This window comes from Epinephelus fuscoguttatus, linkage group LG8 (assembly GCF_011397635.1).
Source record: "Epinephelus fuscoguttatus linkage group LG8, E.fuscoguttatus.final_Chr_v1".
NCBI lineage: Eukaryota > Metazoa > Chordata > Actinopteri > Perciformes > Serranidae > Epinephelus > Epinephelus fuscoguttatus.
In genome coordinates this window covers 8,747,521-8,762,899 of record NC_064759.1, presented here as the reverse complement: position 1 = coordinate 8,762,899, position 15,379 = coordinate 8,747,521, and the positions used below count along the sequence as shown (strand labels likewise).

The following is a 15,379-nucleotide window of genomic DNA, read 5'->3' as shown; positions in this document are numbered from 1 at the left end:
CACTTTAGTTTGTGTTATTTTGAGAATGAATTTAAGGTTTTTTAAATCATAGCCGTCTATGAAGTGTATTTGTCAGGGGCAAGATATAAGATGATTGATTGATTTTTTTTATTTCGAACCTGTAAAACAACAAAGATAAAAACAAAGCAAAACAACAATGAAATAAACGATACACCTATACAACAAACTCAATGAATAGATTCTCATAAACAGCACAAATCTAACAAAAAAAGGAGTAGTAGAAAGCATACACTTATTTATTCCTACCCCTCCTCAGTTTAGAGGAGGGGTTTATTAGAGGTTTATTAATAAGAATAATCTTATTATTTTATTAACTTTATCTTATTAGGTAAAACAGATGGTGACAGTTTTCTTTGAGGACATGATTTACAGTTGAAAAAAGGTAATAAATTGCAGTATATTTTATCCCAATACTCAGCATATAGCAACATATTTAAAAATGTTTTGTTCAGTTTTAGTAAACTATAATCTTGCATGAGGCTAGACTACACTTTATTCTTTGTCACAGAGTCTTTATTGATAGCCAACCCAGGCATTGATCACCAACTTTAAGAAAACTAATGATTCCAGTTGGAGCTATTTTGGTTGTAAACTTTTAAGACTGAAAGGCTATAGGGGGTTATATTGGTAGTTTGTGCAAAGTGTGCATGAGATGCAGTGAGATGAGCTCACAGTTGTAGAGGCAGATATCAGATAAAAAAGAGATCAAATGTGTCCATCAGCACATCACATAAACCCATGTTCAGGCCACTTACTACCTAAACATATGTATCATGCCAAATTAATTGTCAGTCTTTTCATAAGGTTCATAAAAACACAGTTACCACCAATACAATCCGATTGGGTTTAGGCTGCAAGGCAGAGAAGACCAGCACCAGCAGACAGATACTGCAGATAACATATAATAACACCTTCCCCTGTGGATAGAGGGACGTTCCTCTGTAAAAGTAAAGCCATAATATTTAATAATTTGAAATTAAAATCTAAAATCTGAGGACAATTCGTCGCTGGGTGCTGCCATTGTATTCAAACATAACAGAGAGAACAAGATGTCCCGTCCAGGGAGGCGTTGGGCGGGTGCTCCGTTTGACAGACGTGTGCTCGCAGCCAATGAGAGCGCAGTATCACCCCGAACGTGACAGGAAACACGCGACACTGCCACGTGGTGGGTTTATATACAGTCAAGCGGAAGCGACAAGGCGCCATTTCACTGCGGAGTTGTTTAGTGGTGTTTCGGTGGAAGTGCAGCGTCAACGGAGGTGGAAAAAAATAGGACCGTAATAACACTCCGCCTTCAGCCCGATGGAAGCAGCCGTCAACCCGCATCACGACAGGTAAAGCCAGCGGTACATTAATGGCTGCATTAACTGATTTAATTAGCCTCGCAGTGTAAATGAAGGCGGACTGACGTTTAATGTCATAATTTAACGTTAGCAACGTTACCGTAGTTACCGTTAGCCTCTTGGCAACAACGCTAGCTTGTCAGTGAACTGATTCAGCGTTAGCTAGCGTTCACAGCATGATTTATTTAACGTCTACCAAATTGCAGCTAAATTTGTAGAGTCGTAACGTTAAGCTATGTCTTTTAGCTGCGGTGTTGAGCTGGCACAAGGAGGGCTAATGACAGCTGCAGCCCCGCCGGCTGGTTCCCCACCGGCTTTCTCTCTGTCGGGTCATTCATCGCTCAGGCACCCTGCTATCGCTAACCTCGCCGTTCTTGTTACTATCATGTAAGTCAACTGGCATTATAAAACCGTGTCATGTATGCTTATTACACACAGTATGTGCTAATAAAAATGTAGCAGCCCCTCAGTGAACCGATTTGTCAGGCATTGTTGCAGTCCGGTGGCGCTAGCTGTTAGCTTAGCCTCCAGCATCGCAGCTCCTGTACCGGTGAGCAAACGTCTGTATGTGGTGGCAAAATGACTGGAGTTGACAGACAGGTTGACAGTTTGACCTTTTCTAACGCAGCACCGGTGAATAGAGAGTCTGTGTTTTTGCCTTTGTTTGACAGAAAATCGCTGTCCGTCATTCGTTGCTGTCATTGTGAGGCAGTGTTTACAAACAGTGAGGGCGGGGCGTCCGAACCACGCGATAACCAGCTGTTGGGTTGTAAATCCAAGAGTCTGACTTTTCTGTCTTTGTTAAATGATAAAGATTGTGTGTGAGCACTAATGACTTCCAGTAGGAGCAGATGTCAAAAACGCAAAGCTGCAGATGTGCAAATGATTTGTAGTTTATAATATAACAGAAGATCATAGAAGAAAGAAACCTTATAGGATTCTTTTAGATCCCAACTATCACAGTTACGCTTATATGGTTTGAAGTAGTAAATTTGACCAAAGTTTATGCTTTCATTGGACATAATCTACATTCCCATAACTCTTTAGTAGACACTGCACCGTTTGTTTATCTCAGAACGATTATTAGTGTATTACAGCAAATGTTTACAAAGGAAGTTAGCCATTATTCCTTTTTTAAACATGGTCAAATGTTTGCATGTACATACTTAATTCGGTCCTGTTTAAGACACATCATTGACATCCGGTTGAAGCAGCGCCATGTGAAGACGTGTGGGAGGCTAGAGCACTGCTGGAACTTTCTTTAACTTAATTGTAACCACTCTTATGTCACATATTCACATTTCCCGTTTGAGTAAGACACATCTTTGAGCGTGGTGGCTCAAAAATAAAGTATATTAAAAAAAATTCCCTCTCTGTGCAGTAGCTTAGCTGTTCTTAGGACTGCACTCTTCCGGGCAGAGTCCTCAGAGGTTGTACCTGTATTCTGCTGGAGCCACTCTCCCAGTTTGGGGGTCACAGCCCCAAGTGCTCTGATTACTACTGGCACCACTGTTCCCTTTACTCCCCAGGTCTATATCTCATTTTGATGAGTTTCTATCTTTTCTCTGTGGTGACGTGGCATCTGTGTCTGACGTTGGCTGTTTGTGCTCCAAAGCTATCTATCTATCTATCTATCTATAGTGCAGTTTGAGCGACAGGTGCATAATTATCATAATCAAGATCAAGGGCATTTCCAGTAAAATATAACAAAACATCCAGCTGAAGTCACTATTATTTCAGTTAATTTGCATTTATATTACTTGAAAAATTGGACCTAAATAAGTGGTGCTCAGATATGTTTGACTGGAAGTTTATATTGGAATGTGTTCGGTACACAATGGCTCATGTTTCTCTAAATGCTAACAGTTCAGCCGTCCTTTGTGCCGCTTGGATTCTGATTGATGTAGAAAATCAGCTCACAGGCTTTGCCACGGTTTGTGTGTCAGTGGGGCATGTGTGTGTCCTGAACTCTGGGGTGAGGTTTAACTTCTTCTAAATCTGGTTCATGTGCTCTGCTCAGAGTGAAGTGAAAAGGGGATGATGGGGTTGGTTTACTGTGGCATGGTGGCCTTACATGACTTAATGCACTGAGAAACTTTTCAGGTCTATAAATTGGACATGGTCCATGGAGTTGTGTTGAAACCCAGCCAAGATGCCTGTGAGCTATTCTTAGATCTGGAAAGTCTTTCTTTTCTTTTCTACTTAACTCTATTAATTCCTATTTAAAAAAATTCATTTTATCCCATTCTTACTAGGAAGTGTAGGAGAAATGTAGTGCTCAGGGACCAACTCCAATTTTGAGATAATAGCCCCTCAGTCAAGGGCATCGACAGGAATATCCCTGACATTTGTTCCTTTGTCCATGGGGGGAAACACCCGCTCACAAAATTTATACAGAAAATAGCAGAGTTGAGATTTGAAACCAATGTGTCCATGGTTTTAAGGCTGTGTTTTAACACAGCTTTTAAGTATTTATGCATTAGTTATTAATTACTTTAAGCATTTATTCATGAGTGTCAGAGTTTTGTTTGTTTATGTTTATGTGTGTCGTTTATTTCCTATAAATATTTAATTTAAAAGTACAGAAATGTCAGACATGCATGGCCCTTTGCTGTGCAGTGTTACCATTTTGTTGTAGTTGCGCAGTGGCCTTGTGTCCGTATGCATCCTTGCATTTTACAAAAATAAAAAAGTGGAAATTACATTGCCGGGGTTATTTATTTTTTATTTTTTTAAGAAAAGTGGCTGTAAAAATTCACTGGAATAAAAAATAAAACCATTTCATTGAGCACGGTGAGTCAAGCAGTGACAAAGATTCAAGCTCACTTGTTAATGCTTTTTTCCCACATATCATGACAGTGTGAGACAATAAATTTCAGGAATGGGATTAAGGCTAAATCTGATTTCTCTTTTTCCCCCCCATGATTCATAATATATTTATCAGCCAAACCTAAAAAAATTTTTTCCTGTATTTATGTGGTGCCAAATGTGGTAATATACAGATAATGGGCTCTTATCACCCAGCCTTGTTATAAGTGAATGTTTGTTTTTTAGCTGGTGAGGCGATGGTGGTTCCCATGACTGTGCTAAAAGTAGCAGCCTATTGATAGAATCCCAGTTTCCTAGATGACGGTTCACTGACTGGAAGGACACAGCCATAGTTTCACTGGACTATGTCAGTGAAGCACATATATGCTGCACTTTTTGACATTGACAGATGTTCATTGAGTGCATGTATTCATGGGAACGGGAGCAGATTGATGAATCGATGGGTGCATCAATAAGGGGGCCAAAGGCCATACAGCACAACGTAAGAGTGTGATTTTTTTACTAGCAGGTATTTGTCTCTATCTCTCTGTAGACCTTGTGTGTGTTTGTATTCCCACACAAAAATGTGTTCACTTTTTTCCTAGTCTGATAAAATGGTGTAAAAAATGAAATGTTATTTGTACTTAAATTCTCACCTCTTTTATTGTGAGGAAGCATTTCTGGTCCTGCAGTTCCTCTTAGTCATCAGAAAAAAATAAATAATTCTTGTAGTGTTTTTCCCAACCTCTCTCCTCTCCTCCCCTCCAGCTCTCTGGTCGGGTTGTCCAGTGGCGGGATGGACCAACACAGTAGTTCGGGCAAACGCATTCGCAAGCCTTCATTGCTGTATGAGGACTTTGAGAGCCCGTCTCTGCCACACACAATGCCCCAGGGTCCTCCCGTCCCGCCTCAGCCCCCGGTGAAGGATCCCAGCCGACCAGGCCGCATGACCAACCAGCTGCAGTTTCTCCAGAGGACCCTGATGAAGCTACTGTGGAGGCATCACTTTGCCTGGCCCTTCCATGAGCCTGTGGATGCCTACAGGCTTAACCTACCAGTGAGTTAAAGGCAGAGAGACTTTTGCTTTCTGTTTTCACTGTGTTGAGTTTTATTTATGTTTCTTCAACTCATTGTGGTGCCTCGACTCAGATGTGAAAGTAAAAATCCCCCACTGGGTGCTGTTAAATGTTTTTAATCTGTAATGCTCAACATGCTCCACAAGTTTTAAATTTTCATAAAATCCCCCTTGTTTCACTTCTCTGTCTTTTTAAGGATTACCATAAAATTATCAAACAACCCATGGACATGGGAACCATCAAAAAGCGTCTGGAGAACAACTTCTACCGCAGTGCGAGTGAGTGCATACAGGACTTCAACACCATGTTCACAAACTGCTACATCTACAACAAGGTAGGTTAAAAGGTAAAAATCAGATCTTTATCCATCGTGTTTTTGTCAATTTTAATTTCTTTATTACTCTTTATTTGTTAAGATGGCACCACTTCGATGCTTACAGTTAATATCAGGTCCACACCAAGAGTGATAATGATGTGAGCATCCACACTGATGAATGGTTCTGTAAAAAGTGGCACCAAACATGCAGTGCATGCTTCGGCTGTGTCGGCAGCTTAATAATAACAAAATACGAACCACTGATTTGGAGGGTGAGCCTGATTGCACCCCGTGAGCCTCTCCGCATTGTCATCTGCCATGTGGAACATGGTGCCCTGTAGATTTGGATAGATAAGATTGGAGATTGGATGTAGATTGGATGTCAGTGTTTCTATTATTCATTGAATCGCTCTGAAAATGATCCCAATGATATAGTTTGCCACTGTTGTCATTGTAGTTGGGGTGTGGACACCACCATCCACTTGAGTTAGAACAATTTTTAAAACAATGTATTTATGTTAATTGTCTTAGGTGTTGTTCTTGGCGTGGACGGCCCTTAATACAGGGTTATGTACAGGTCAGTGCAGCAATAGCAGCATAGGAAACTGCTATTCTTCGCTTGAAAATATGATTTGGAGGTTTGAGCCGGTACCTTAGTTTGTTGTTTTAACTGACCTGAAAACCACCAAATTTCCCTCCTGGGGAACAATAAAAGTTTATCTTATCTGTAGTTTTTATTGATGATCCAGGCTCAGCCACAGCACCAGGTTTTCTTAACATTTTGTGAAAAGGCAACTTTGTACCTTCTCTTTATTTCCCATGAGAAAAAGGTCATCCAACACTCTGCTAACAGAAACTTGCCTTTGATGCTATCTCAGATGCTGTCCTTTTTAATAACAGAACATGTGCTTACCTGCATAACCTGTACATAGGCAACAGCGTAACATGTCAGGCAGGAGGGAAAATGAAAATGTCAAGCTGACAAGGAAACAAATGACTACAGGATCCAACTCTTGAGCAAACATGGTGCTGTCTCTGAAGATTTTAGTGGAGACCTTTTTTTCCTTAGCGTTCAACAACTACGTCTTCCATTAGGTTTTCACATTGTGTCTAAATCAAATGTCTTGGCAAAGGTTGTCTAAGTGGTAATCCAAAAAAACACAACAAAGATCATTTGTAACATCAGTTTCATCCATTTATCACTGTTTTACTTTTGTTATTCATTTCATTCATAAAATATGACAAACAATGACAAAGCACAGAACAAGCTGTGAGCATGTTGTTTCAAGTAAATGTCTGTTATTTGATAGACTGATGTTTAATTTGTCAGCATATGAATTAATCAGGGGCGGCACGGTGGTGTGGTGGTTAGCACTCTCGCCTCACAGCAAGAGGGTTGCCGGTTCGATCCCGGGCGTGGGAGCCCTTCTGTGCGGAGTTTGCATGTTCTCCGGGCACTCCGGCTTCCTCCCACAGTCCAAAGACATGCAGATTGGGGACTAGGTTAATTGATAACTCTAAATTGTCCATAGGTGTGAATGTGAGCGTGAATGGTTGTTTGTCTCTATGTGTCAGCCCTGCGATAGTCTGGCGACCTGTCCAGGGTGTACCCTGCCTCTCGCCCGATGTCAGCTGGGATAGGCTCCAGCCCCCCCGCGACCCTCAAGAGGATGTAGCGGTTAGAAGATGAATGAATGAATGAATTAATTAATCACGAATAAAAACATTGAAATTAAATTCTGTCTTAAAGTTTTTTAGTGTCATGGCTTTTATTTTAGTGCGTTTCTAAATCTTTTTCTTGGCTAGCCGACAGACGACGTTGTGCTGATGGCGCAGTCCTTAGAGAAGATCTTCCTCCAAAAGGTGGCCCAGATGCCACAGGAAGAAGTTGAGCTGCCGCCTCCAGCTCCTCGAAACAAGAACAGCAGGGGGAGAGGTCGCAAATCCAGCTGTGAGTTAGTGACAAAGAATTCTTGTTGCTGATATTTCTGTCGTTCTAGTTTGCTGCTAGAATCACAAGAAACTGTTGTGTTATGACGTTCAGTTTCACATACAGCTCAGCGGTTGTACAAAATATCTTGTTGCAAAAGTGTATCATGTAAAACTAGCACATAGAAAAGCCATGCACATCTCCAGTAATAAAAGGCTTCCTCAGAACTATTTAGACATAACTTTTGTCACCTGTGAGTTGTGTTACTAAGGCTCAGGATTTATCTTTCATCAGCGAGGGCTCAGCAGGTGCCAGCAGTGTCCCAGTCAGCCTACTCCCCGTCCTCCTCTGACACTGGGGAGTCCATGCTGGCCAACTCTCCCCAGACTGTGCTGACCAAAAGCCTGCCTCCAGCCAACATCATGGGCCTGCCTCCTACACAGCCCACAACCAAGGTACATACAAAACACACAATGCTGATAATGATAATAAGCATTATGCCTGCAGGCTTGTAGATATTTTATAGTGGTTGCCTGTTACTGCACCTGTAACAAATAATGTTAGGGTTTAGCATATCCCATAAATGTTTTCTACACATCCACAAATGTCTGGGTTTGGATGCATGATGCCTTTTAAGAAACTCTGTGCCACAGTATTGTGATAATATTGTCTTTATTTCTAGAAAAAGGGTGTAAAACGTAAGGCAGACACCACCACCCCCTCCACCATGGGCTTGACTGTGGGCATGTCGGGAGCAACACACATGGTGGGCCTGGGCAAAGGAGGCCACGGGGGCCAGGTCCACGACACCTCAATGCACACCATCTCCTCCATGGGGGGCATGAGCTTAGACACCCCACCTGGGATGGGCCTGGTGAGGAGCCCTGGAGGTCCCGTTTTGCTGCAGCCAATGATGGCAGGCAGCGGACGCAGAGTGGGAAGTGGACGCCCCATTAAACCCCCCAAGAAGGACTTGCCTGATTCTGTCCAGATTCAGCCCTCGAGGAAGGGCAAACTAAGCCCTCAGCTGAGGTACTGCAGTGGGCTGCTGAAGGAAATGTTGTCAAAGAAACATGCTGCGTATGCCTGGCCTTTCTACACACCTGTGGACGCAGCTGCACTGGCACTTCATGACTATCATGACATCATCAAGTGTCCCATGGACCTCAGCACCATCAAGGTGACTTCTCGTATGCTTTACACTTGTAAAAACAGTCATAGACAATCAATGTGATGACCAAAATCTGCAATATACTCTAAATTTGAAAGTCAGTTATTAATAAATAAATAAAAAACACTGATTTAAAATTGGTAAAGTTTTCCAAAAAAGGCAGATTGAAGTTCTAAAATTGTCGTTTCCTAACTTTTCATCAGAGGAAGATGGACTGTCGTGAGTACAGGGATGCTCAACAGTTTGCTAGCGATGTCAGACTCATGTTCTCCAACTGCTACAAGTACAACCCACCTGACCATGATGTTGTGGCCATGGCACGGAAACTGCAGGTGAGCCTCGTTGTCAAATTCTACTTTTCAAATGATCAGATTAAATTTAAAGTGCAGCAGACTGTGATGAAAATCTGTTCTGTGAACGTTAGTTTGATTTGGCTTTTTTTTTTTTTTTTCATGCCCCAGGATGTGTTTGAGTTCCGCTTTGCCAAGATGCCCGACGAACCACATATGGACCACACAGCCATGTCAATTAGTGGCCATCCAACATCCTCATCCTCCTCTTCTTCTTCCTCCTCGTCCTCGTCTTCCTCTACCTCCGAGAGTGAGCCCAGCAGTGAGAGTGAAGAGAGTGAGAGCAGCCCCAACTCAGACAGCGAGGAAGAGCGAGCGCATCGCCTGGCTGAGTTACAGGACCAGGTGTGCACACAAGTAAGTCCTCCTGTCCTGGTTATTCATCCAGGACTCTTTATTTAAGGTCTAGTGTGTAGGAAGCAGTGGCATCTGGTGGTGAAGCTGCAGACTGCAACCAACTGAAACTTCACCTATGTGCCGAGCCGCGTTATCCAACGCAAAACAGGAATGGCCCTTTCTTGAGCCAGTATTTGGCTTGTTCATGCTGGGCTACGTAGAAACAACATGGCCGACTCAGTGTAAGAGGACCTGCTCTGTAAGTAGATATAAACAGCTCATTCTAAGGAAGTGAAAACACTATGATTCTTAGTTCGAGGTGATTATACACTAACGAAAACAAAGTAATGAATATTGTATTCAATTTCTGTCAGTCCATCTCCCTAAATCCTACATCCTACACACTGTACCTTTGTGACAAATTTCATGGTGTGACAATGAAGCAGTTTTCCCTTTGATCATTTTTTAAAATTGAAATTGTCCGAACAGCTCCGAGCCATGCACGAGCAGCTGGCCGCCCTCTCCCAAGGCCCCATCATCAAGCCCAAGAAGAAGAAAGAGAAGAAGGACAAAAAGGAGAAGAAGAAAAAGAAGAAGCTAGAGAAGCGAAGTCGAGCTGTCAGAAGCAGAGCTGGCTCTGAGGAATGGAAAATGCCCGGCAAGATCCTGAAAACAAAGTCTGCCAGAGCAGGTGGCTCCCAGCCCAAGAAGGGACAGGGGAAGAAGAGTAACAAGAACAGCAAGTTAGTACTAAAACTACTACCCATCACACCAAATCACCATCAAACTGAATTTCATCTTCACATCAGTGTGGGGTTTTTAAAGCTTCTCAATACATAGGAAAATAAAATATTAACAATACGAAGCAGCTGATCTGTAACTGTATCACTTCCTTTTGATTCTGCAGGGCCGCAAAGAAGCCCTTCTACCCCCCACCACCCACTTCCATGCTGCCGCACTACGACTCTGAGGAAGAGGAGGAGATTGTGCCCATGTCGTACGACGAGAAGCGCCAACTGAGCCTGGACATCAACAAGCTGCCGGGGGAGAAGCTGGGTCGCGTGGTCCACATCATTCAGTCCAGGGAGCCTTCACTGAGGGACACCAACCCCGAGGAGATTGAGATCGACTTTGAAACACTCAAGCCATCGACACTAAAGGAGCTGGAGCGCTATGTCATGACCTGTCTGAGGAAGAAGCCTCGTAAGCCATACGGTGAACAAGGTAAGTAAAATGTTTCGCCAAGCAAATACCAGCTTCGCACTGGTATTTTATGAGAACAGTTAATCAGTACCAAGCACGTGATGCAGCTGTCTCTTTTAGGCCAGTTTTGGGGCCGGCACTGAACTGTGGTGCAGACATTTGCAACTAAAATGAATTTCACTGTGAATACTTTGCTACATCTTTGCAACACAACACAAAGGTTCAGTGTCCCCACCCTCATGCAACAATGCAAATCAAAAAGCCTTTTTTGCATATCAGTTAGCCAGTGAATGATTGACACACAACTTTTATGGTTTGTGGCGTGTTTCAGCTGCTTGTTGGTCAACACAGAGCCCAGACCTGCCAACCATTAGGCATTAGATGTATTTATTTCTTTCTGTTTATATTTAATCGCAAAATGCACATTGATCAGCACCACTGTAAATAAATTGCCACTGTTTGCTAAAAGGCTCATTTTCAACCAGAGGTGTTGCTATAAACCAGTATTGATGATAACCGTGATAGTTAGCTGGAGAGGTGCCAGTTTGCCTCGTGGGCACTGCCAAACTGCTCTTGAGCAAGGTACTGAACCCCCAACTACTAGCACCTGTCCAGGGGGGGAGAGGGGATTACATGCAAGTAAGTCAAATCAAACCCATGGCTGCTGCAGCAAGGACACCGCCTCGATGCGTGGGACACCAACTCTAACCACTGAGCTACTGAGCACCCATACACTTGTATTTCCATTTGGCAAAAAAAGACAAAATGCACAATAAAGTTAAAGATGAATTTACCTAATAGCATTATTATTTTCTTTTTGTCAAATTTTCAATGGATATTGTGATAATACTTTTATCATGTCATCTTCTTTGCCATGATAATTGTGTCATGAAAATCCGATATCATGCCAGCTGTATTTTCAACAGTTGTCCGCTGGCCAGATGTTGAATTAAGACAGTAATATGAACAGAGACACAATCTGACAGACACAGACAGGAAGCCAAGTAAATAAGAACAGACAAGGCAAATCTGAGATGTCAGTGTGTAGCTGCAGGTCTAGTCTGGTTGCCTTTAAGTTACATGCAAACAGAACAGATTTTCCCCTAACAGAATTTACTAAAGATCTAAAACTGTAACCGCAGAGTTACACCAAATTGACAGGCATGCACCATTGTTTTCTCAGCCAGTTAATGCACTGGACTTTGGTGCTATAAGCACATCTTTTATTCATTCTCCCCTCCGTGTGTCTCAGTGGCTGAAGGGCTAGTTTTCCTCCAGAGTAAACACTGCTGGACAAACTCCTTAAGGTCAATACAGTCATGTGGAGAGTTTATAGATTTGCTAAGCTAGTGTTTACCGTTTGACAACACACTGCTTGATGCATGAAGCATAATCAATGTCATGTCAATAGTTTGAGTAATGTTGGGTTGCATCATGAAGCTAAATTCCCCAAATTAAAGACTGTACTCGCTACACTTACACTAAACTGCAAGGTTTATTAAAACCTGGTACCAACCAGCTGTAATGTGGTGACAGATTTGAAGGGCCAAATTTTTGCAACAGCTTAAGGAAGAGCCGAAACTGCAGAATGAGAGTGAAGCTCTTTTGGTTTCACGTTTTTATGTTACACTACCTCCAGAATTCTTGGGAGAAACCTCTGATGTTCCAAGACCACTCTGTCCCCTAACACACTCTTACAACTGCAGCTCACCCATTAATACACTGAAGCCACATATCCAAAAAACATTTTCTTTCCAGTATCCTTAGAACCGTATGTAATCTGTACGGACATGTACCTACACCACCGATCTGTTAGCGCTTTCACTGCAGACAGTACTACATCACTGCTCCATGCAGCTCTCACTGTGTTTCTTCTTCACCGAAGATGCAGAATAATGTCTGCATCCTGTTGATTGTCCAATGTTTAGAGTCTTTGTCGCAATCGATGGGATGTTTAAAAATAGTGGGTTTGTGGTTTTTGCATTGAATCCTTGTCGAGTGAGAGTGTCGATTCTATATTGACCGATCAAGAGATTGCTGTATTTCAAGCTCAGACCTTTTAACAGGTCCTTAAAATGTCTCAACAAGGCCTTAAAGTCATTAAATAGTCTTAAATTTGAATTTGTAAGGTCTTAAGTATGACAAACATAATTTACATCTAATTTTGTGAAAATGAGTGATGCCTTTCTATGTAAAAATCTTAAAAAAAAAAAAACGATAATACCGTCATTTCACTTCATACATGCACTTACCTGTTAGCAAACTGTATATTCCTACGTAACCCCTACCTATGCATAAGACCACATATATACTGCTTGCCTGCAATGCTTAGTAAAACATGATTTGTCCAAAAATCGGTTAAAATGTGTCTTTGAATGGATCTTAAAAAGCATTCAAGGTAACTGTCTGTTACCTGTAGGTACCCTGTTTTAGTATTCCTTCAGTATGCGAGGTATGTCAGCAGACAGGTAACAAAAACAGGACAGAATGGAATGTACCATCCACAACGTTTAACAATGTAAATGCAAAAGCAACTGTTCTAATGTGTAACGAACTGCGCTGAACTGATTCTGACTGCTTGGTGGAAACGAAGCTTAATTCACAAGTCACTGCATTACTTTGTGCGCCCCGGGGTCTGTAACCGCTTTGTCGATCCTTTCAGGTGCAGCAGGAAAGAAAGGCAGCGTTGGCAAGTCTAAAGAGGAGCTGACTCTGGAGAAGAGGAGGGAGCTCGAGAGGAGGCTGCAAGATGTCAGTGGGCAACTTAATTCTGTCAAGAAACCTACGAAACCTAAAGGTGAGCCCACAGATCCCTGTTCTGTATGTGCACGTGTTCTCACACACACATGTGCCTTTGATGTGAAACTGTTTCTTGATTATTGTTTGTTTTACAGGGTACTTTAATGGTTCTTTCTTTTGTTTCTATTTTTATTGACTCCTGTTCATTGCTCTATCCTCAGTGGAGAAGCCCAGCACTGTAGAGACTCACACCCAGCCCTCACGCCTCAGCGGCAGCAGCTCCAGCTCCGACTCTTCTTCCTCCTCCTCGTCCTCCTCGTCCTCAGACACCAGTGATTCAGACTCTGGTTGAAATCGTTCAGCACTGGCTAAGAGAGAAAACACTAATAACTCAGGGACTTGGGCTGGCCCAGGACACAACACACCCTGAAACAGTAGTGGGCTGAGATATTAGATACCATGGTGAAAAAACACTCCGAGTGGACTCGTAAATTGTTCTGAATGTGGGACTGAGGGATGCGAAACAACGTCTCTGTGGATAATCGTAGAACCCAAACACTAAATGCCTTGGTTTCCCCCTCCTCCCCCTTTGTAAATACTTGTACAAATTTATGTTTCTTTTATAAAGAAGAATTTTATGGTGATCCCCCAAAGAGGGAAGCGGAGTAATAAGAAAGGATGTGGGAAAAAAAAAATGGGCCTTGCTCCAAATCTGCTTCGGCTGGCCTCGAGCTGTGTCCGCGGTGATGAAGGAATGGGAGAGTGTTTATTTATTTGTTTTCCTCACCCCCATTTCCTCAGACATGACTGGAATTTGAACCAGCAACCTTTTAGGTCACAAGCCTTGCTTTTCTAACATCTGGCTTTCTGCCACGCTTAATTTTTAGATCGACCCCTAGATTGTTCAGAACGGTTAGAATATTTGGATAAATACGATATTGTTGAGGAGCTCTAAGATTCCTTGTCATGCTCACAGGTTAAACCTCTGGTGTCTGCTGTTTTCAGGTCAGAATCTTAAGTCGGCTCCAGTTTGAGTTCTGGATCATTCCTCTTTGAGGTTTACACACATTGCTCTTGCAGTAGTTTTTTGAAAACAAAGTGGATTCAAAGTACAGTATAGAAATGTCTTAACATACTGTAATTACAAAGTTACGCAATATACGTAACATACTCACTCAGTTTGTATTGATTTTAACGGCTGCACTATTCTCCTAAAAGCCCACCAGCCACTTTAAGACAGTCCAGTCTCATAAACATGACACTAATGAAAGTATAGCTCTTTTCTGTTCAACTTGTCCTTGATATTTCTCTTCATTACATCAAAATGTAACTGAAGTGTGCATCTGTGTCACAGAGCTGAACACAGGCTGCTGAATGTTCTCACAGCAGAGTGCAGGTCTCTGATTTCCACATTCATCTCCTAAACATGTGAAGTATTGCATTACTGTTTCTTAGAGACATCTGTAGCACTTAGAAACTCAGTGAAGGTTTCTTTAAGAAGTCTTTCAGCCGCTCGGCACTTACTGGAACAAATAGCGTTGACTGGATAACTCTACAAGTTTCCCATAAACAAAGAAAGTCCTCATAGCTCCATGCATAGTTGAAGCTGTTGTTGAATGTTCAGTGAAAGAATATATGCTTGTATATACTTAAACTGTATTTGCTGTTGCACAAACTATTGTATTTCTGCTGTTCAGTCTTTCTTTTCTGTTTCTTCTTTTTTTTTTTTTTTTTTTTTTTTTTTTAAACACGCTGTTAATTCTCATTCCAGTTGACTGTCTTAGTTGTTTCCTGAAGAGCGTTCTCATGAGCATCGCTGCCTCTGGTCAAGCAGGTTGTCGCCTCTCAGAAGCATAACTTTCATTTGACAAGTGTGTTTATTAAAATATTCTCTTCTGTAGAAAGAGTTTGAGTATTGTGTGCCTGTCTGGGGTCGGTATCTCAAGGTTGTGCTTTAAAGCTTTGGATGTAGTGCTGAACTCAGTTGACCTGCAAGTTGACACAGTTTTGATAATCAATGAATTGTTTACCTGTCAAGCAACAATTTTGTTTTTGCATGTCTGTTTTTTTCTGTATCTAATTTCAT

General features: G+C 42.1%; 1 protein-coding gene across 1 annotated transcript; it reads left to right on the top strand.

Moving 5' to 3' along the window:
• The first annotated feature begins 1,219 nt into the window (after window positions 1-1,219).
• Window positions 1,220-15,294, top strand: brd2b (bromodomain containing 2b). The gene is made up of 12 exons (XM_049584178.1): window positions 1,220-1,355; window positions 4,941-5,229; window positions 5,445-5,582; window positions 7,371-7,515; window positions 7,789-7,949; window positions 8,177-8,674; window positions 8,869-8,997; window positions 9,127-9,372; window positions 9,841-10,094; window positions 10,259-10,575; window positions 13,217-13,351; window positions 13,515-15,294. Exons 1-12 carry the CDS (start codon window positions 1,324-1,326, stop codon window positions 13,643-13,645), a joined length of 2,475 nt encoding a protein of 824 aa, XP_049440135.1. The 5' UTR covers window positions 1,220-1,323; the 3' UTR covers window positions 13,646-15,294.
• Window positions 15,295-15,379: the final 85 nt, after the last annotated feature.

Coding starts and splice junctions, on each gene's coding strand:
- brd2b (XM_049584178.1), top strand. CDS start 1,324: ATGGAAGCAGCCGTCAACCCGCATCACGACAG. Junction 8,998..9,126: donor CCATGGCACGGAAACTGCAG/GTGAGCCTCGTT, acceptor TTCATGCCCCAG/GATGTGTTTGAGTTCCGCTT. Junction 10,095..10,258: donor AAGAGTAACAAGAACAGCAA/GTTAGTACTAAA, acceptor TTGATTCTGCAG/GGCCGCAAAGAAGCCCTTCT.